General features: G+C 43.5%; 1 protein-coding gene and 1 long non-coding RNA gene across 9 annotated transcripts in view; one reads left to right on the top strand and one right to left on the bottom strand.

Moving 5' to 3' along the window:
* LOC128327588 (uncharacterized) overlaps window positions 1-14469 on the top strand; it is a 30289-nt gene extending 15820 nt beyond the window's left edge. For 2 of the 4 annotated variants that reach the window (XR_008308688.1, XR_008308689.1), the window contains exons 2-3: window positions 13226-13414; window positions 14272-14469. This is a non-coding gene — a long non-coding RNA (uncharacterized LOC128327588). Of the gene's footprint in view, window positions 1-2562; window positions 2737-12890; window positions 13056-13225; window positions 13415-14271 lie in introns of those variants that run through there. The other 2 variants (XR_008308691.1, XR_008308690.1) reach the window with 2 other exon arrangements.
* Window positions 1-23022, bottom strand: part of KIAA0930 (KIAA0930 ortholog) — a 56787-nt gene that overhangs the window by 12881 nt on the left and 20884 nt on the right. For 3 of the 5 annotated variants that reach the window (XM_053256530.1, XM_053256531.1, XM_053256535.1), the window contains 5 exons: window positions 14238-14386; window positions 6484-6591; window positions 3400-3477; window positions 2511-2612; window positions 1017-1157 (listed from right to left, as the gene is read on the bottom strand). In XM_053256530.1, coding sequence (XP_053112505.1) covers window positions 1017-1157; window positions 2511-2612; window positions 3400-3477; window positions 6484-6591; window positions 14238-14386 — 578 coding nt within the window. The remainder of the gene's footprint in view (window positions 1-1016; window positions 1158-2510; window positions 2613-3399; window positions 3478-6483; window positions 6592-14237; window positions 14387-23022) is intronic. The other 2 variants (XM_053256532.1, XM_053256533.1) reach the window with 2 other exon arrangements.

Below are 23022 nucleotides of genomic sequence, written 5' to 3'. Positions count from 1 at the left end.
GACTAAGGCTCAGAATGAGCTGAGGCCTGCAAAGGATGCCAGACAAACAAAAAAGGGTTTCACATATGGATATAAGTGAAACAAGAGGACAGCCAAGGAAGCAGTATGTCTGTTGGGTGGATTCATAGCTGGTTGAACAATGAGTGGCTCCATGTCCACCTGGAGGGAGGTATCAAGCAGAGTGCCACAGTGGCTTGTCCTGGCCCTTTGCAGGTCAAGATTTTTATAAATGACTTGGTGGAGAGAGTAGAGGAGCTGCTTCTCAAATCTGCAGGTGGCATGAAGCTCAATGTTGGCTCTTTGGCAAGTCACACTTTCTCAACCTAACCTACTTCACAGGGTTCTAGATGAAGATAAATGATACAATCCCACATCAGAGCTCCTTGGAGGGAGGATGGAATACAAAATGAGACATCTACATATTCTAGATTGCTACAGAGACATATTCTAGAATATCTAGATATTCTGTGTTTAGCTACATATCTGGTTAGACACACAACTGCACACAGAATTGTCTAGAAAGCTGTTGAAGTGAAGTACACAGCTTCTTGTACAAAATCTACACAACAATCTGTCTTTTGACTGGGAGGCTCCCACTTCCTTACCTCTTTCAGTCTTGTCAGACAAGACAGAGAAATCAAGGAGATTGTGCCTCTCCTAGCAACAGCTCAACTCCTTAAAAAGGCTCAGTTTATCTTCGAAGAAGCCTAGGCTTAGAATTGAAGGGGTTTGAACCTCACAACCACTCACTTTACCACCTGGCAGGCACTTTTCTCCCAATCTACTTTGGACACCACCAGAAGTGAAGTGTGGCAAAGTAAGGGCAGAGGGTGGGAAAATCAATTCCCTTCACTTGTGCATTCCTTTTGTTGTAAGAAAGGAGACACACAGACCCCCTGCTTTGTGTCAGAATAGGACAGATATATAAATAAGGATCCCACCCCCCCCCCACCACATGTCTACTTAGACGCTTGGACATTAGCATGAACAAATGATCATCACCAAATGACTCTTACCCTGTTATCATAAACTTTCTTCAGGGCTTCGTAGCGGATGGATCCCTGGAAGATAACTCCTTGGAATGTGTTGCTTTTGTCACTGGCCACCAGCTCTACACAAACCATCTCACCTTCCCCTACAGTCATGTCACTGAATACCTACCATAAGGAAAGCAAATATTTAGAAGGAAAACAATAACAGCCATGGCAGATAATGGAAAGTGCCTTTTCCTATGCCAGTTAGGTGATACAGACTGCCAACTAAAAATGTGGTGTTAGCAAAGAGTCCAGAGAAATTACCAAGCAGAACCCCCAGATGGAAATCTTGGTGACTGAGTTCTTCCCAAAGTGCACCTGCACAAGCTAATTCTTGTGCTTGGCTCCCCAAGAATCTCAGTGCTCCCCCTGCTTGCTGTGGGCTTGCAGAGGGCCAGTCTTGGATGCTGTGCCCATAACCCACCACTTATCCTTGCCCTCCACTGGCAGAACCTAATGAGGGGCCCCAGGTTCCCCCTTTCCTATGGGTGGAAAGCATTATTAAACTTAAGGAAATTAATTTTTTTTAAATTAAGGAAAGATTATTAAACTTTCTCATATCTTCCAGTCTGTGAGAACATGCTTCTGTTCCTATTTTTACTCACATAATATAAGTCTCACCTCTGCACAGACCTTCATATAGTCTCAGGGAACTGTTTGCATTTCTTGCACTATCAAGACTGACCAATACTTGTGTTTGCATTGTAATTCTGTTGTATAAATAAAGTTTATTTCTTTGCTTCGAAAAGTGCTCCTCTGGGGAACTCCAATGGTGAGATTTGCCTGTGCCCAGATTGCAGTCCTTTGGTTTCAAGAGTTCATTCCCCCAACTCTAGTAACAGCATAGATACAGATGTGGTAACATACATACAACTGAGCAAATGTGGTAACACTGATTTTCAGAGTACATGAGATGCAAGATTTTGTTTTGGAAAGTAAATACCCAGCATTTGGCCTGGGAGCACTCAATCCTATAGAACTTTAAAAAATTCTTTTCTTGGGGTAGGGGAGCATAAGTCTAACAAAGCATATCCAAAATACTTACCTATAACTTAACGAAAACATATATAGTAAATAATAGAGAGGGAAATAAAAAAGAACTTCTAATAGTATTCAAATAATCACAATTAGGAACCATTTCCATTCCCAACGCTAACCCATATTAAAACAACTCTCTAAACTTCTAATAGCATAGAGCAGAATTTGGATCTGCAGTGCAATTAACCTGGTTGAAATAATTCCCAGATTTTTCTAAGCCACACAGTTGTGGCCTGGACCATGGAAGCACCATATAAGCTGCTCCAAGCTTTCGAAGGAAGATCAGGATATAAGCATAAATCAGTAACACAGAGAATGATTTGGCCAGATCTTTGTCTGTGGACCGCTGGTTAGAATTTAACAAGATGAACCAATACCCCAAAAACTGGACTTGAAGACAAGCATGAGAAGTGACACCCCTCTTGATAAATGACCTACCTCTTCAAAGTTGTCAATCATAAAAAATATATTTGGATAGCTGATCTTTGATTCCTCCCCTTTGCTGTCCATAGGGTGTTTACTTGGAGATGCAAAGACTTGCTAAAAGAAAACAACGGGAAATTGTGTCTTATGTTATGCATGGACAGATGCAAACTAGCAAGAAAAGGACACACAAAGAAAAATGAATGGCAAGCCCCAAGTCAACTGGCTCTCTCTCTCTCTGGTACGGCATAATGACATAACGGTCCAGAGTTTTGCAAGCTGCCATGCACAGGAACTCTAGTGGGTTAGCCACAGAAGCAGCAGGTAATCTAAGGGGAGCCAGGCAAGCAGGTGGGGGCCACTGCAGCAGGCAAAAGAGTGGCAAGGTGGCTAACAACCTGCAAGGGAAATTTAAGAAAAAAATTGGCAGCACCTATGGCCTGACAAAAAAGGGAGGATGTGTTCAGGTCTTGAACATGGGCTCCTTCAAACCTTATTACACAACTACTCTCCTCTCCACATATGCCTTGCCCATCATGATGGGCATTTTGCTAGTAACAACAAACAAATACCTAAAACGGAAACATTCTACACAGGAGAATCCTATATTAGCTGAACATAGTTTACCTAGCACAGGACCACAGTCTCATTGATTAGAGCAAATGCAGAATTTTTGCCTACTAATGGAGAACATAAGTGCAAGCATCAAAATTGGTTTAAGAACCACATTTCCATGGTGAAATGAATGAATCAAAGAGGATATAATAATACTTTGGCATCCCTGTTGCAGACTAGTTCTTATGACATTCTTATGATTAGTTCTTATGGAGAGAAAGAAGGAAAAGAGAAAGAGCAAGGCAAAGGAGGTTGCTCTTCAAGATTCATTGTAAGTGAAACTGCTCACCTGGGATTTCTTTCTGTGAATGTGGATATCCCCACCATCTGAACGAGTACACACAGCACATGTTACTATGTAATCAAGCTGAAATAAAACCAAGGTTTTAGAAAAAAGGAACGTGAATGAAAATGCAAACACAGAACCAAAATTACAGCCTTAAAACCGTTTTTGTTAAAATTATTCCTCCCCAGGGAGGAAATCCTCCAGATTTTTTAAATATACTGAATCTACTGTTTTATAGCAAAATCACATTATTCAACTCTCAACATTTAACTGCACTGCAGATATCCTCACTGAAATACACTGTATATTCAAGGAGTAGCACTTTTCCAGACTAGAATCCTGTAGCCAAAAGCATCTAAATATGTGGTTCCTCACATATGTATCTCCTGGAAATATGCTGCTCTCCGCTTTGTCCATTCTATTTTCCCCACCCGCTCTGTCTTCCTTCTCTTCACCTACTGGCCGTTTCCTTCCTCATTTTTCTGGGATACTTGATTCCACCACCTCAACACCACCACCACACTATTTAGTAGGGATGTGCACGAAATGTTCCATGCATGTCCCAAAGGGTGGGGAGTGGTACCTTTAAAAGGAGGCAGGCAGGTCCTAACGGCTCCTCTGGTGAGCCACCATCGCGGTGCAGTCATGCTTAACACTTAACTTAAAAGCAGCAGCTGCCATGCTGCAGTCCTCTTTAAAACGCTGCACCAATGAGATGCTGCTCCCAGCAGCACTCACACGGTGTTGGCATGCAAATGCACCAACGCCATTTGCATGCTGAACTACTAATTCCTAACAGGAAATGTAATATTTAATATTTTCTTGTTCATTCCCTACCCAAGGTGGGGCCAGTGGTTGCACTGCCCCACCTACAGCACTGTTTTGTCCAACCTAGTTCCCCCCCCCCTTTTAAAATATCTTTTTAATTTGTAGCATCAAAATGACAGCCTCATTTAAAGAACAGGAACAATCGGGGACATTGCTAGGTACTTAAAAGATCTGGGACCTGGGCCCACAGTTTTCCCCCAGCTTCATATTTTGATAATTAACCCCTTTCAAGCTCTCTAAAGGCATCCAGCACTCTCTTCCCGTTTTAAAAGCCAACTAGCCAACCCCACACAAAGCATCTGTGCAGCGCTTTGGGGCTGGCTGTTTCCCCCTCGCTCTTCCTCCTGGCCCTGTCTCTCCTCTCTTCCCCTTCCCTCCGGCCCCGCGCTCTCCAGCCCTCCTCCCTTCCCATTCATCTCCCCACACAGAGCCACGGTGGGCGGCCAAGAAGGGCCCCGCCGCTGCCATTTTTCTCCCTCCCATCCGCCTGCCACCACCGCGGCTTTTCTCTCCCCCCGCCCGCCGGCACTTTCTCTCCCCCTTTCCTCCTCAGTCCTCCTCACTTCGGAACTCTCACAGCGTGTTGCGAGAGTTCTGTCGCCAAATCCTGGGGATGCATGTCCCAAGAGAATTAAATATATAGAAGCCCACTCACTCCCTGTGGCGCCAGGCCAGGGCCAGTCCATTCCGCTGCCTCCCGCCTCCCAGCCCAGGCTGCGCCGCTGCAGCTGAGACAGCCCCTCCTCACAACGGCCGGGCCAACCGGCGCCTAGCCAATCAGGTGCCTCTGCCGGCCAACCAACCGGATTGGCTCAGCCAATCATGTGCCTCCCTTGCCGGCACGCATTGCGTTGCTACATCCCCACGCTGGCTGGCTAAGAGAATTAATTATAAAGATAATCAGCAGTATGGTGTTCTTTGGAAAGAACCATTGCTGGAGTTCTAAGAGCAGAAGTAGAGGAAGGTGGATGGCAGGGCTGCACCTTCACACTGCACCACTCCTACAGCCACTCTGACCAGGACTCCCAGCAACAACAGTGCACAGCTGGTGGCAAGCAACAGCCATCTCCACAGCATGAAATGTTTGCTGGGAGCAGGGTGACAATGGTTGGAACCAGAGGCAATCAAACCAGTCACTAGGCAGATAATTCAGAGGGCTCCATGGTAAGCTGTCTGGTCAGGAAAGTGAAGGAGTTGGCCTGCGACCACTTGGCCTACTGGAGTAGACCGGTAGGAATGGTTAGACACCATTTGCTCTTTTATCTGATCTTTCAAACCTCCTTCAGATGAGTAGAGTGCTGTGGTGATCTGTAGGGAATATGCCATGTTTGTTTTCTCTTCAGACAGTAAAAGAAACATGGCTTTAGGAATAGGAACATAGGAAGCTGCCATATACTGAGTCAGACCATTGGTCCATCTAGCTCAGTATTGTCTTCACAGACTGGCAGTAGTTTCTCCAAGGCTGCAGGCAGGAATCTCTCTCAGATTCTATCTTGGAGATGCCAGGGAGGGAACTTGAAACCTTCTGCTCTTCCCAGAGCGGCTCCATCCCCTGAGGGGAATATCTTACAGTGCTCATATGTGGTCTCCCATTCAAATGCAACCAGGGTGGACCCTGCTTAGCTAATGTGACAAGTCATGCTTGCTACCACAAGACCAGCTCTCCTCTCCTGTACAAGCTAGTAACATGCTGGAAGAGAAGGTGGAGGGGCTTGAGGCACTCGTTTCTATGCATCAAGGCAGTACAGAAAAAGCTCTCTGTCAACCACCACAGGAGGTTTCCACAGAGGATGAAGTAATCCCTTGAGAAGAAGCGAGCACATGGAATCACAGGCAACATAGGAGCAGGAGATTCAGGAGACATTCAGCGCCACTGGTGCTAAGCACCCAGTATGAGGCTCTACAGAGGAGGGTAACCTGCTGCCACCTGGACAAAGATTGCCATCCCAGATGGCATAGAAGAGGGAAGATGACAATCCCCCATGACTGAGAGGAACCCAAATATTGCCCTAATGAGTGGGTAGTGGTAGTGGGACCGAGAGGGATGGAGCCATGTGGAGCTCATTTAAGATTTCTTTACTTCATGAGCTGAGCTTCAGTGAGCGGGGGGTGGGGGATTTTAAAGTCTTGTCTCTAGGCCCACTCCAACCTTGCTACGCCCCTGCACATATCCCAAATTAATGTCACATATCTCACACAATAGGGAATTGCAATACTGATACAAGTAAGTATGGTGGGAGAGAGGAAGGTTTATGTCACCTTTTGCAAGATGAGATTCAAGCAGACACTCTCCTCCCAATCGATATCCGGATCTCCCAGGCCAGGCAGCTTCTTAGAATCCCTACGGTAAACCTCAACTTCAACCTGCTGAGAGAAAACCCAAGGGGTTTTCAGGTAAATGCTGCATAGTGATGGGAAGTATATTATTTGAGGGCCTACAGAATCTAGGCAAGATAAAAAGAGACAGTTGCTGACCATAGGCTCACAGTGTAGGTGTGAAACATAATGGAATGAGAAAAGGAGGAAAGAGATTATTTGGAGCAGTAACTATTTATTTATTTGTAATGTTTATATACTGCCTGATATCTCTCTAGGTTGTGTGTGTGTGTGTGTTTATTTATTTATTTTCATTCCGTCCTGTGACTGATAAAGTTTTGTTTGGGCCCTAGATAACACTAAAATCTTTTGCAGTCTTTCAATTTTCCTGTGACTGAGAGGAAGAAGATGTGGAAATTTAAGCCCATCTTACAAAATAATCACACACACACGCACCCCTCACTAGCTTACAAAGAGTTTCATTAGTTTCTTCTCTCCACACATACCTATCATAATCATAGGCTACTGATGGCCTAAAGGAAAAACCTGAACAAAGCATCTTTCAGCTGAGAAAAGATTCCGGTCATTTGGAGGGCAGTCTGTGCCACAAGCAACCAAACAATTGGTTATTTACAAGCCTAATTTAAATTCACTTATCAAGTCAGGTGTACATCAAATATTCATAGATGAGTTCTTAAGATGAGCCATGACCCAAACAGATTGAGAGAATCTGGGTAGTGTGAACATTAGAAAAGCCTTGCTGGATCAGGGCTAAGACCCATCTATTCCAGCATCCTGTTCCTCACAGTGGCCCATCAGATACCTCTGGGAAGGCCACAAGCAGGAGATGAAGGTATGCCAAATCTCCCACTGTGGCTCCCTTGCAGCTGGTATTCAGAGGTCTCCTGTCTCAGAGTTGTGTATAGGGCCCAACATGTGACAACAGAGCAGGACTCACTTCCTGTGTGAGAGGTGCTGCTGCACATGTGTGCGGAACCTATTTCAACTGCTCTGAGGGTTCTTATTCTAACCCGATATGTAAAAAGATCAGATATTACTATAATGATGTCTAAATACCTCTTCCTCTAGGATCTTAAAAAAAAAAAAAAAACTTGTCTGCCAAGCTTACCATAACATACTATGGAATATACACTGACTGTATCTCACTAAGTAACCACAGTCACTTCCTAGGGCAGGGCTTCCACATCAACAGGAGTGGTTTCCAGCTAGCCTTAAACACCATATCTCAAGAGTTCCAATAAATAATTTTTTTACTTGCAATTCCAAACTAAAGCATAAGAGGGACCCTTTTGCATATGGTTCCTCTAACATGCTGCATTGCAATCCACCACTGGAATGTAATCTGACTGTTCCGGCACACTAGTCATGGTGTGCAAAAGTGAAAACAGAAGCCAGACAGTGTGGCTTTTGGTTTACTATTTATCTGTATAGCACCCTCAACGTGCATGGAATTTCACAGAGTAACTAAACAAAAAACAAAACACCAGGCTCCTGTCCTGAGGAATGTATGATATAAACAAACAAAAATCAATACTTAGCATGTGTACACAGTGTTCATGTGAATTATCTTGTTGTAAGGTTTATAAAAACTCTAAGGAAAGTACATATAATCATCATCTTCATATTGCAGCTGGGCTACTGAAGGCAAAGACTATCATAAGATCATCTAGTAATTTCACAGTAGAGGCAAGATTTGAATCAGGGACTTCCTGATTTGTAGCGGAGTCTCTTAACCACCACACTTACACCAGCTCTTAAAATTACAAATTAAGTTAAAACTAACAGTGGTCCCATATTTCAGGCTGATGTTAAAGGTTGGTCCTGGTTTTGGAAAAGGTGAAGGATATTATTTTAAGTGCATTACTCTAAAGCAGAAAGTCCCCAGCTTAGATCTCATTTCTATTGTGAAACTCTTAGGCAAAACATTCTTTCAGCTCCTTCCCCACAACTGCAATATGGGGACAATAATAATGACTGATCTTAGAACCACTATATGCATATCTATGAATATACGTGCAGCATTGTGAACAATCCAAAATATAGTCAAAAGTTCTTGGCCCATTGAAAAGTTAACTTTTGTAAAATAATAATCATGTATTTAGGATGCAATCCTATACATAACAGTTTGAATGGCACAGGATTTGGCAAAAGCCCCCATGCTGGTGGACTGACATGCAATATGCGCCTGTTGTCACTGCTTTGCTGGCACAGTTGCATAGCTATAGAACTGCACTAAAATTCCACCAGTGCAGGACCGAGAACATGGCAGACATGAGTGTGTTGAGCAGGCAACAGGGAAGAGCAGATTTGCATTAAATTCTATATCTCACACACTAGACACTCCCCTGACAACAGCCTATTATTATTTGGTTGTTGTTGTTAGATTTATATAACACCTTTCATTAAAACAATCCCAAGGCAGTGTACAGCAAAATTTAAAAACAAGATTGTAAAAAAGACACAATTAAAATATTAAGCTAAAAATATAAAACAAATCTGATTAAAATTTTAAAACCAAAGCATAAAAGCAACTTATTATGCCAACTTCAAAAGGTGGTGTAAGTTAAAAAGCACTCATTGAACTCAATGGAGAGTGGAAACCCATCATCAGCCCCACCAGCTTCTGCTTCACCTACCCCACCCACTTTGCCACAACAAAATATAGGAATCAGAAGTGGTTGAGGAGCAACCACATGTCTAAAGTGAGGCTCAACCCCAAATGGTTGTGGAAGATGAGCCAGTGCTCCTCTATGAACAAAGCTTTGCCTTTTTTTGAAGGGAGCTACACATTGCAGGTGAAGCATGAAAGGTTCTTTTTTCAATCATCTTGAAGTGGTATGAAGAAAGTTGGCAAAATTATATCTTACCCTAGGTAAAAAGTACAGGTGAAACTCGGAAAATTAGAATATCGTGCAAAAGTCCATTAATTTCAGTAATGCAAATTAAAAGGTGAAACTGATATATGAGACAGATGCATTACATGCAAAGCGAGATAAGTCAAGCCTTAATTTGTTATAATTGTGATGATCATGGCGTACAGCTCATGAAAACCCCAAATCCACAATCTCAGAAAATTAGAATATTACATGGAACCAAGAAGACAAGGATTGAAGAATAGAACAATATCGGACCTCTGAAAAGTATACAGTGTACTGTGCTTGATTGGCCAGCAAACTCGCCTGACCTGACCCCATAGAGAATCTATGGGGCATTGCCAAGAGAAGGATGAGAGACATGAGACCAAACAATGCAGAATTGCTGAAGGCCGCTAATGAAGCATCCTGGTCTTCCATAATACCTCATCAGTGCCACAGGCTGATAACATCCATGCCACGCCGCATTGAGGCAATAATTGCTGCAAAAGGGGCCCAAACCAAGTACTGAATACATATGCATGCTTATACTTTTCAGAGGTCCGATATTGTTCTATTCTTCAATCCTTGTCTTCTTGGTTCCATGTAATATTCTAATTTTCTGAGATTGTGGATTTGGGGTTTTCATGAGCTGTACGCCATGATCATCACAATTATAACAAATTAAGGCTTGACTTATCTCGCTTTGCATGTAATGCGTCTGTCTCATATATCAGTTTCACCTTTTAATTTGCATTACTGAAATTAATGGACTTTTGCATGATATTCTAATTTTCCGAGTTTCACCTGTAGAGGCCACCTGGGAAGAAACATCAGGTTTTAACACTGCCTTATTGTGGTGAAAAAGCAGGTAAGCCTGATCTGCATAAGGAGCACACAATTCACTTGTACAACAGAATGTCCGAATAGGGCTAGTACATGCCACATGTGTATTGTTTCAGGCCTTTCGCTGTAGAGACAGCCAGGAGCCAGTCAATTGTATTTCCCACCGACAAAGTTCTGCCATGACAACTGCTATGTTGGGGGGTGTGTGTGTGTGTGTGTGTGTGTGTCCCCCCTCAGTCCCAGATCAGGGAAGGGGCCTAGGTTCTGCAGGGGAGGGGTGTCTTAGGAGGGGAGAGGTTCTCTTCCCCCTTTATCCCCATTCCCTCCAGTTGCCTGTCTCCCACGCCTATCTGGGAGCTCATTTCTGGGGAAAGCAGATCACTCTTGCGCTCCCTCCTTCTTTGGCTTCAGTCCTAAATATCTGGCCACAATTCCTGCAGGTCTCATGAACAAGCCTGTATGGACTCATCCTCCTGTGAGACCTCCTGGTCCCCTTCACTCCACTCACCCAGCTCCATCTGGGTCCCATCCATAATTCTGACTCAGTCCTGCCTGCTCTAATGACTGTTTCAGTATGTTTTCTCTCTCCCCCGCCCTCGCAACTATCAGATCAGGTGGGTGCATCTGCACCCAACTGCAAACAAGCCAGGGCTGCCCACCTTATATAATACACACACACACACACACACCCCAAGGGTGCTGTGAATGGGAGGATGCAGTATTGACAAGTTCAGGGGTGTAGATATAATTGAGCGGATGAGTTCAAAGAAGCCGGAACACCCAGCTCCTGAGGGCCCTCCAGCTCCACCCCTCTCTATTTTCTTCGTTATCTCCCTCACTCCAAGGGGCCACCAGGGGAGAGGAGTGAACACAGGCCCACTCTCCCCTAGCTACACCCCTGGACAAGTTGTTCTAGTAAGAACTAATCTGCCTACTTTCCTTTCACTATCCCTACAACTGGACTAATTTTGGTCTAAGTTGGTTAGGCAATTCACAAGTTAGCCCACTTGTGCCTCAGACCTTCATGTGTTCACCATCTTGAATAGGAGTGGATGACATCATTATAAACCACGCCATTAAGGTGTACTACTGGTGTACTACTGTACCCAATTAACATTAAGGTGTACTACTGTACCCAATTTGGTTCATATTGGTCCAGCCTTGGAAAAGTTGATGGGGGGGCGGGACATGGACACACACACACACACACACACACACACAATGCCAGGTGATTTCATAAGCTTACTTTCCTTAAGGAAAGTAGTCTAAAGAGGGTGGAAAGTAGGCTAATGGTAAAATGGAATGCATTTTGTGCTATGGTCTGATTCTAATATGGAAACGTGAATTCTTGAGGTCTGAGGATGCCATCTTGTGCCCTATTTTCAAGAACAGCATGACAACAGAGAATCTAAGAAAATCATGGGCTTTTATGAAAGTGTTGAGATTGCATAAGGCTAGGACTGAACAGAGCAAACTGTCCAGTTTGGGCACCACAAAATAATAATGGGAGTAAAACCCTTAATCCTTTGGGAGTAAGGATGGGTTTGGCAGCTTCTTTCTGCAGAATGAACTTGTAGCAGCAGCAGGGATGCAGCTATGGAATGAAACAAAGGCATCAGGGATGAAGTGATGGATGTGGATAAAGATAGTTGAATCATAGGATGTAACCTGTTTGTATACCAGAATTGGTAGTAATCGATTCCAATGTTTCCCAAATGGCAAGAGGTCTGGAAAAAGAGCAAGAGAGGTACCTGGAGCCTGGGTCGCTATTTGGAGATTTGGAGGTTAAATATCAAGAAGAAGTAGACAGCATCTTCCTTTAAATCACTCCTAAACTGGCCTTCCATAAGCCAGAGTTGGGGCTGGCCAGCATGTTGCCACCACTTTACCTTCGCATATGCTGGGAGTGTGTGAAGACACACCCAATGTGCGAGTCACATTTTTAATCTTATGAACTAATCATTTGTTTTATTGGGAAACAGATCCTCCCCATCAAAGCAAAGGCCTTCAATGTTAAGTGAGTTTAATTAAATAGTTCTCCTTCTGGGAGAACACATTCTGAGCCAGGTGTGGCATCCAATGTGATTGCTCCTATAATAGCCCTAGAGTCTGTGCTATGCTTGGCAGTGGCTACTTGTGGTTTGGAGAATTCCAAAGCTTCTGCTTGGTGCACTTTGCCAAAAGCATTTTATCCTAAGAGGGGAGAAAGTTATTCCCACAAACACATTAAGCAGACATGCACACCTCCTCATTAAAAAGGGCAGGAAAAAAGGCAGCATTAAGTGTTCTTTATGTCCCGTAACATCCAGTTTCCATTCTTCCCTGTCAGTAAGTGCATTTGACTCAGTCCCTACAAAACTGATCAATGTAAAACTTTATGTCCTGGTTGCTGTCCTCAACACTAGGTTACAGTGACAGTTCCAAGGCCCGATCAGACACAGTGGATGAAGGTGATGTCTGCATCTTCAGAGAAGCACAATCTCCTGAGATCAGTGTTCCCTCTAACAAGGAATCCCAGATGTTGTTGACTACAACTCCCATAATCCTCAAGCAAAAGCCAGTGCAGCTGGGAATTCTGGGAGCTGTAATCAACATCATCTGGGAATCCCTGTTAGGGGGAACACTGCCTGAGATGTCAGTAGATCAATGCCAGTAGAGACTGGCAAAGAGAGTGTTGGTTGAATGCTTGAAGGTTCAGCTAACACAGCCTCCAATTCTGTAGATGGGTGGACAGACAGTATTGGAGCCACAGAGGCTGCAGTCAGAACACTAAATACTAGGAGGGGCAAAACTGAGGTAAAATGAAAGGCAGGAAGATTCCTCTGTAGGCCAGTATTTGATTTGGTAACATATTTGATATGGTAGTGGCTCTGCTGGAGGCCTAGAAATAGTAACCAAAAAATATCTCAGTGATGGTTTCGGTACAGCTGATGAAGATGTCTCTGTCTCCATTTTTCCTTATTCAGATCAACAGTCAGACCTGGGAGAATTCATACAGTACTGAGGAGCACGAGTCTATAATGATACTGATCATAACTGCCTTCTAATCTTGGAGAGTAGCCTCAATGTGGGGATAGACTCCTGTAACGTGGAGGAGGAAGTAACCTTTCCTGACAAGATGGCAATGATTAGCACATAAACTCCTTAGGCTCAAAGTATGTACAGGTGAAACTCGGAAAATTAGAATATCGTGAAAAAGTCCATTAATTTCAGTAATGCAAATTAAAAGGTGAAACTGATATATGAGACAGACGCATTACATGCAAAGCGAGATAAGTCAAGCCTTAATTTGTTATAATTGTGATGATCATGGCGTACAGCTCATGAAAACCCCAAATCCACAATCTCAGAAAATTAGAATATTACATGGAACCAAGAAGACAAGGATTGAAGAATAGAACAATATCGGACCTCTGAAAAGTATACAGTGTACTGTGCTTGATTGGCCAGCAAACTGTGCTTGATTGTGAACTTTGCTTGATTGGCCAGCAAACTCGCCTGACCTGACCCCATAGAGAATCTATGGGGCATTGCCAAGAGAAGGATGAGAGACATGAGACCAAACAATGCAGAATTGCTGAAGGCCGCTAATGTAGCATCCTGGTCTTCCATAATACCTCATCAGTGCCACAGGCTGATAGCATCCATGCCACGCCGCATTGAGGCAGTAATTGCTGCAAAAGGGGCCCAAACCAAGTACTGAATACATATGCATGCTTATACTTTTCAGAGGTCCGACAGACACATTTCATTTGTTCCATTTTTTTTTTAAATCATGAGGTTTTTGAGGGTTAAAATCTTGCTTTAAAAAACAACTTTAATTGGTACAACCCACATATAACACATGGGTCAATTTGTTATGTGGTTTACAGCATCTGTCTACATCATCACTTAGCATATAGGCAATGCCAAAATGCAAATTTAACATTAACTTCTGAGAAGAAGAAAAATGTCTTAGGATACTAGTACCCAGCTCACCTTTTTTCCATCTGTATTATCGCCACTAACATAGGCCAGTTTTCGACGGACATAAAAGAGCATATCATCCTGTCGGGGAGCCCATTTCTCCATAAAATATGTGGAAAACATCCATGTCCAGAACACAATGCGGTCATCTTTGAAACACCCTAAAAGGAAGTAAACATCAGAATTAAGAACTGTTGAACCTGTATTGCATTTTAAAAACAACTAAATGCAGTAAAAAGTTTGCAATGTATACTAACTTTTTGCATTTGTTTCCTAATCATATGTAATTCAGCCAAGGCCCACTTCACACTTTGTGACAGTCAGACTAATACTAGTTTTATACTCTGGTGTTTTCTATAGCACAGAGGGAAGCAATTCCTACAAGAAAGCAGATTTAGGCTAGACATTAGGAAGGATTTCCTAACTGTAAGAGCGGTTCAGCAGTGGAACAGTTTGCCTCACACAGGAGTGAGCTCTCCTTTGCTAAAGGTTCTTAACAGCTGATCAGCCATCTGTCAGGAATGATATAGCAGATCCTGCACTGAGCAGGCATGAAGACTTCCAAGGTAGGGATATGCACGAACCTGTTCGGAGGCCCTTTTACGGGCCTCTGAAGAGGTTTGAACATGGAGCCGGTTCGAAGGTGGTGGTGGTGCCTCTTTAAGGGCAAGGGATGGTGCACTTGCCCCTTTCTCCACTTTTCCCCCGCCGGCGCTCGCCTTCAGGGTGGCAGCGTACCTCCCTGCCGCCCTGTTACCCTCCTTGGCCAGAAGTACTGGGCTCGCGTGCACCCATCGTGTGCTCCCATCTGCCATGCACACACACACGTGCAATGGGCGCACACACACCCAATACTTCCAGCCACTTCCGGCTGAGGAGGGCAACAGGGCAGCGGGGAGGTACACTGCCACCCCAAAGGCTTTTAACAATAACGAGCACCAGTGGGGGGGAGCGGTGGGAGGGGTAATTGCACCCTCCCCCACCCTTAAAGAGGCACCCCCACTGCCTTCCAACCGCCCAGCCACGGTTCCGTACACATCCCTTCCAATTCTATGTTTCGTAAAGGGAAGAGTAGCACATCCTAACTTCCGCAGGGCTGTGTCAGAGAACCACAATTCAGCATTCTGTTGTACTTTTCCACTGTGAGCTTAAGAAAGCAAATCTTTCTGTCACACTGAAGAGCAACACCAGTTTAACTTGACTGCTACTTGAAGTTGCCCATCATAGTCAACCATTAAGAAAAACCTAATGCCACTGCTTTTTCTCATTTTGGTTTTTCACTTGTGAAACAGCAGCCAGATTTCATGTGAACCATTAATGGATGCATGGAAACCCATCAGATCTAAGACAAAAAGAGTCTACTTCTTGCAGCTCCTTACCCCTTATACAAAACTATGGTGCGACCACACTTGGAGTACTGCGTACAATTCCGGTCACCACATCTTAAAAAGGACATTGTTGAACTGGAGAAGGTACAGAAGAGGGCAACCAAGATGATCAGGGGCCTAGAGCACCTTTCTTATGAGGCAAGACTACAACACCTGGGGCTTTTTAGTTTAGAAAAAAGACGACTGCGGGGAGACATGATAGAGGTCTATAAAATCATGCATGGCGTGGATAAAATGGAGAGAGAGAGATTCTTTTCCCTCTCACACAACACTAGAACCAGGGGTCACTCCATGAAATTGATTGTCAGGAGGTCTAGGACCAACAAACGGAAGTACTTTTTCATACAACGCGTGATCCACTTGTGGAACTCTCTGCCACAGGATGTGGTGATAGCCAACAACCTGGATGGCTTTAAGAGGGGTTTGGATGACTTCATGGAGGAGAGGTCTATCAGTGGCTACTAGTCAGAGGGCTGTGGGCCACCTCCAGCCTCAAAGGCAGGGTGCCTCTGAGTACCAGTTGCGGGGGAGTAATGGCAGGAGAGAGGGCATGCCCTCAACTCCTGCCTGTGGCTTCCAGCAGCATCTGGTGGGCCACTGTGCAAAACAGGATGCTGGACTAGGTGGGCCTGATCCAGCAGGGCTGTTCTTATGTTCTTACTGTTCCATACCAACCAAGTTTACAGTTATCTAGAAAGGAGTCCTAGGGGCTTCTGGTGGGTGTATTTTTATTGCAGTCTGAAGAAGGAGAGAAGAGATCATATGATGGATGTTGAAAAAAGTGGAAAGTAGGCTCCATCAGAACTTGTTTTTGTATGGAGGAACATTCAGTCACAAGTGGTCCCACTTGCAGTGGTACAAAGACACAGGTTTGCCACCTCAGTGAGAACTAAGTTTCAGATGGCTTCATAAAAGTTTCTTATTCATAAGTGACCTTCCTCTACCAATCACATGTTGATATAACCCTATCAGGGAATAAACTATGGAACTATAAAAAGGATGTTAAGTAACTACATTAACAAACACCTGCTATTGTTCAAACCAACAACACACTCTCCAACATTTCACAGGCAAGAGCATGGGCAAAGCACACTAGTACAGCTGCCTGACTTGGTGGACAGTGGCAGGGTCAACATAATCTAGACTCAAAATGTGCCACAAGCAAAAACTAGAAGTGCATGCATGTCACTCCAGTTTTTGAAAAAAGAAAGGCAGGTCACAAAATAAAAAGGCAGATCAAATGCATATATGCCCTATTTCTCATACACATTACATATAGCAATGGCAATAGCACTTACATTTATATACCGCTCTATAGCTGGAAGCTCTCTAAGCGTTTTACAATGATTTAGCATATTGCCCCCCAACATTCTGGGTACTCATTTTACCGACCTCGGAAGGATGGAAGGCTGAGTCAACCTTGAGCCCCTGGTCAGGATCGAACTTAACCTTCTGGTTACAGGGTGGCAGTACCACTGCGCCACCAGGGGCTCATACATATGTATGTTATTCACATACATTAATCCACAGCAGAGAAATTTTTAAATCAGAAATAATGTAGTAAAAATAATGGCTAAGAGCATACACAGACTGAGCAACTTCAACCTCCCCTGTCCTCAAATATTTCAAACAAATATCAGTCTATGAGCCAGAAAGGTTGATAGGTACATTTTGAGTGAATAAGTTGGGTAGTATATTTTGGATTGCTTGCTTATTTATTTTTACATTTATATCCTGCTCTTCCTCCAAGGAGCCCAGAGCGGTGTACTACATACTTGAGTTTTTCCTCACAACAACCCTGTGAAGTAGGTTAGGCTGAGAGAGAAGTGACTGGCTCTAGTGGAATTATTAGCCATGATGACCTTTGATAATGAGGAGCTTTCGCCCACCCCCAAACCAGCTTATTGTGTAGCTTTAAAATGCATAGCAACCAACAGTGACTGTATGGTGGCCAACTTTACTAGCCCAACATTTTCTATCTCAAGTAGCCAGCAACTAAAAATGAAAAAGCAAGTTTTCCCATGGCAATATTATTTTATTAGTATTTTGGCAGCATTAATCTGCAGAAAATGCTAAAAAAAAAAATAATCACAACATTTCTGTAGAAATTTATGAGGAACTGCAACATTTTCAAGTAAAGTTCTTTTAGCTAACCATAAAAGTCATTGTCATCATCTGCCTGTTCTAAAGTCATCCTCGTAAGAAAATAAGAACAGCCCTGCTGGATCAGGCCCAAGGCCCATCTAGTCCAGCATCCTGTTTCACACAGTGGCCCACCAGATGCCGCTGGAAGCCACAGGCAGGAGTTGAGGGCATGCCCTCTCTCCTGCTGTTACTCTCCCACAACTGGTACTCAGAGGCATCCTGCCTTTGAGGCTGGAGGTGGCCTGTAGCCATCCGACTAGTAGCCAATGATAGACCTCTCCTCCATGAAGTTATCCAAACCTCTCTTAAAGCCATCCAGGTTGTTGGCTGTTACCACATCTCGTGGCAGAGAATTCCACAAGTTGATTATGTGTTGTGTGAAAAAGTACTTCCATTTGTTGGTCCTAGATTTCCTTTGGAAACTGGGAACTTGGGAACAGTTCCTTTGGGAACTGGGACTTCTTCCATTCCCCACCACCACTGGAATTGCTGCCCCATATTCAGTGGATGAGCTCCGTCTCCCCATCTCTAGATAATTATTGGCGGTGATTTGAACCAAACTCTTGACCCTTTTTTAGACTGACCCAGGATATCCCCACCTAGGATACACTCTCACACTTGTACTACATTGCATACTTTCAAAGATGGTATACTTCTTTTCTTTCTCCAGCCCATAAAAATTGTTTTAGGTTGGAGATTATATATATATATATATATATAATTTCCCCGCCTCCCGTTCATCAGTATCCCAAGTTCAGGAATGCAATATTGATGCTATAGTTATTTCAGATCATGCCCCAGTTAGGTTGACTAATTTTTTGAGGATATCTCCTGTTCTCCATCTAGAGAATATCTGAAAACATCTTTAAAATAAACAGCACTTTATAAGACAGTTGTTTTCTTATAACTCCCTTTAGAGTTTTCAAAAACACTCTAGCCATAATGTGCAAACTTTTTATATTAACAGTTATCCCTGTTAAAAATGTGAAGTAACTCTCAGGTAAAACCTATAAATGACTAAAACAGAAATTAAGTTACATGTAGTAACACAAGGATAGCAATTTAAAAAACCTTGTCTTATTAAGCAATAGTTGCAACTCCAACTAGGGCTGCATCTGCCATTCCTGTTGAAGAGGCTCCTTCCTCCAGGCTTGCACATTTCACATGCCAACTCATCATTCCAATTCCCTATTAATGGACTGACCTACTCTATTTCTTTGCTGCTTAGCATGCAAGCCCAGTTTTCACCCATCCATAGCACTTGTGTGCCATCAAGTCAGCATCAACTCCTGGCGAACACAGAACTCTGTGGTAGAATAAAGGAGGGGTTTCCCATTGCCTCTACCCGCGCAGTATGAGATTATGCCTTTCAGCATCTTCCTATATCACTGCTGCCCGATATAGATGTTTCCCATAGTTCGGGAAACATACCAGCGAGGATTTGAACTGGCAACCTCTGGCTTGCTAGTCAAGCCATTTCCCCATAGCATGAGTCACTGACAAAACACACGCCCACACCTCACTCTAAGCTCCTGTTACTCGTACACCAAGAAGTCATCAAGCAGAAAATGAATCAAAGATTAGAAATCCAAATCCCTTGGAGGAGGACTCTAAATATAAATCTTTGGACTGTTACATTTTGGCAGAAATTATCCATGATTCTCTGAATGCCTTGATCATAGCTCTTTTCAGTAGGAATAATGGCAGTATGCCAAAGGAGGACCTGACTAAATAATGTCCCCTCCCCTCCATATATAGTTTATTGTAACACACAAAGAGCTGGTATAGACATAAGATCAGAACTTTCTCAGTCACAGTTTAAAGATTAGGAGCTGCTCATAGGATCATGCTCCTTCTTCCTTGAAACATGGTTCAAGTTACTGAAGTTCCCTTCTGCTTGTCCTGCTTAAGTACAGAACCTGGTTAGATTTGATAATGATTGACTGATGCTGACTCAGCTCTATTCCAGACATTTCCAGCATTTCCTTCAGTATCTAAGATTCTAACAAAGAGAACAAAATCCAGAACAGCTTTAAAGAGTAATAAGAGATGTGCATGACCTCTCCAAACAGCACAGAGTCCACATTTCTACAGTCGGACAAGAAACAAAGTAAACAGCATTGACAGTATCGCCACAGAGGTACAGCCACCATATGAAAGACCCTGAATACAGATTCACTTAACATAGTAGCCTTATTTAGACTTTGTGTTGTACCTGCTTTCAGTTATCTGTACACACATACAGTGAATGACTGTACCTGTGTGTGTTTTAAAGCTGAACCTGGGTAGGAGGTCTCTCAAATGTAACATGTGAATGTACCTGTGTACACTGATTATACAAGTGTTGAACATAATACACCTATTCATACATTATGAGCCCCAGCCATGCTCAACGGCAAGAGTATCCCACCCCATGTTGACACCCCCTCCAGCCAGCCCATTCACACTTATAGCCCCATTTGTGTGATGGCAGGCATTTCCATGAGCTGCAACCTGGATCGCCTGAAGTTGCAGCTCATGGAAGCACCAGCCATCACTTATTGTGCCTCCCACTTGAGACAAAACAGGACCATAAATGTGAATGGGCCAGTTGGAAGAGGTGAGTGACAGGATGGGGTGGGACTTCCTCCATATTTGTGGTTGTAAGCATGAGCACGGCTGACACCCATAACGTGTGTATAGGGCTAATGTGTGAACAGGGATAGTTCTTTTTTGAAAATCCTAATCTAGACATATAGCAAGAGAAACAAATATATTGCTGTACTTATAATTCTAGGGATATAATCTAAGCTAGCCATTTCCAAGCTGCAAAACTACAGGATTCCTCAATTTGAAGTTAGTAACCGAGAACATTTCCTTGAAATGGTCTGCCAACCACTACTGCTCTGCCACAGCAATGTGCAGTTGCAAGCGAGTGTTGAGTGTGTTCGAGGGTGCACTCTTAGTCCATGCAAGACAACAGAGAGGCTCAACAAGCTTGGCCTGAAGGAACCAAGTTTGAATCTTAGAACACTTTGCCGAGTCTTTTGAAACATGGAGAAGGATCTTGAGAGGACACGTTAATGCAGAAAGGGTTCCTCAATGATAGAAAATTTTCATTTTCAATGAAACAACATATGCAATGGAAGAAAATGGACAAAGAACTGTCCAATGAGAGGGCAAAGACAACACTTCCCAGAGCTCTTCCAAGATGGTGCAGGGACTTGACAGGCCTCTGTTACTCTTAAAGTTCCCCTTCCACTGGAAAAACCACAGCACCAGGTGAAGTTACGAAATGGCTTTCACATTGCAGGTGTGTGTGTGGGGGGGCAAACTGATCATGAAGATCACGGACCTATGGGGACTTCCCACAGTAAGAAAAAAGCCCCACCCACCACCCCCGCAACACACAAAGTCTAAAGACAGGAGAGAGAAATTAGTGAGTCTGGAATTGTGAAATAAATTGAGCTTAGTAAATAGACAATGTAGGCTAAATTTAACTGGGATTATCTCAGTGTTTAAAATAAAATAAAATGGGTTTAGCTCAAGTAGCCCTGCCATTGAAGCCAGTGGGACCTTGTTGCAAAAGTCAAGTACAGTTCTCCTGTCAGCATTCTAACAAGGGGGAGATCAGCAGCAGGACACAGTTAACTGAGATAAGCATTAGGCCACCTAATGGCGCAGTGGGGAATGACTTGACTAGCAAGCCAGAGGTTGCCAGTTCAAATCCCTGCTGGTATGTTTCCCAGCCTATGAGAAATACCTATATCTGGCAGCAGCGATCTAGGAAGATGCTGAAAGGCATCATCTCATACTGCGCGGGGTAGAGGCAATGGTAAACCTCTCCTGTATTCTACCAAAGGGCTATGTGGTCACCAGCAGTTGACACAACTTGACGGCACACTTTACCTTTAACTTTGAAGAAATGTGAGGGATTCACTCTCTGCCTGAGAGAAGAGAGCATAGCAGAAGGGGCCTCTAATCTTTTCTGTCTGCAGACATGCTATTAATATAGTACTTTTCAGGTTTGAAAAAGAATCCTCTTAAATGCTTGGGAGGAATCAAAGACTTGTTCTAGCTGTCTGCGATTCCTCCCAGTGGTTCTAACTGAAGTGTGAGGAATTGTTGTGAACATGGACAATATTCCAGGACTGAAACTGCCTGTTGAATCCAGTGCTGGTTATTTGAGGACTGCAACTGGATACTATGAGAATGCAGTTCTAGTTTATGGTAAAGGTAAAGTGTGCCGTTGAATTGGTGCCGACTCCTGGCAACCACATAGCCAGTCTTTGGTAGAATACAGGAGGGATTTACCATTGCCTCCTCCCGCGCAGTATGAGAAGATGCCTTTCAGCATCTTCCTAGATCACTGCTGCCCGATATAGGTGCTCCCCATAGTCTGGGGGAAATACCAGCAGGGATTCAAACCAGCAACTTCTGGCTTGCTATTCAAGTCATTTCCCCACTGCGCCATTAGGTGGCTTCCTAGTGTATGTACTGATGGCATATTCACAGCCCACTTGTGGAATTCTGACAATACATCTTGAGTTGGATGCATCATAATGTAACCTGCTTAAAATTCTTCAGGTGGAAAACATTTCCTACTGCCTCCTACTGGCATTTAAAATAGAGGTAGTGTCAAGACTTCTCATCCTATGATGTCCAATTTTAACATTTAATGTTTTTGTTTTAGATTACTGTTGCCCAAGAGCTCTGCCTCCTTTGCATCAGGTCATTCTAAAGCAGGGGTTCTCAGCTTTGGGTCCACAGATGTTGGACTACAACTCCCATCATCCCTGCCTCTGGCCATTGTGGCTGAGAATGATGGGAATTGTAGTCCAACAACATCTGGGGACCCAAGGTTGAGAATCCCTGTTCAAAAGTATGGAGGCAAAAGCTACCCTTTCTGCAAAACACAGATGAAGATCAACTGTTTTCTTCCCTAGTTTTCTTCAGATGGTTCCCATTTCAGTTTAATTGGCGTGATCTGCCCACATCTATTACCAGCACCTTCCAGCATCTGTGCCATTCTCAAATGAGCACTTTGCATAAATCTCACTAGATTATCAAGAGGTTCAACTGCCAAACCAAATTACTAGAATCTAACAATTAGAAAAAGGGAGGATACTGCTAGTTCAAAAATATACACTCCAATCTCCCAATGCAGGCAATTACAAAACATCTACAATTGTTCAGATTCTACTTTTTAAAAAGCCAATGGGAAAAACACTAAAGTGGCAGATTTGTCTCCAATTGAAACAAAGCCTACATTTATTTGCATACTC

Source organism: Hemicordylus capensis, chromosome 5, assembly GCF_027244095.1.
Source record: "Hemicordylus capensis ecotype Gifberg chromosome 5, rHemCap1.1.pri, whole genome shotgun sequence".
In the NCBI taxonomy this organism is placed as follows: Eukaryota; Metazoa; Chordata; class Lepidosauria; order Squamata; family Cordylidae; genus Hemicordylus; species Hemicordylus capensis.
This window is presented reverse-complemented; position numbering and strand designations above follow the sequence as displayed.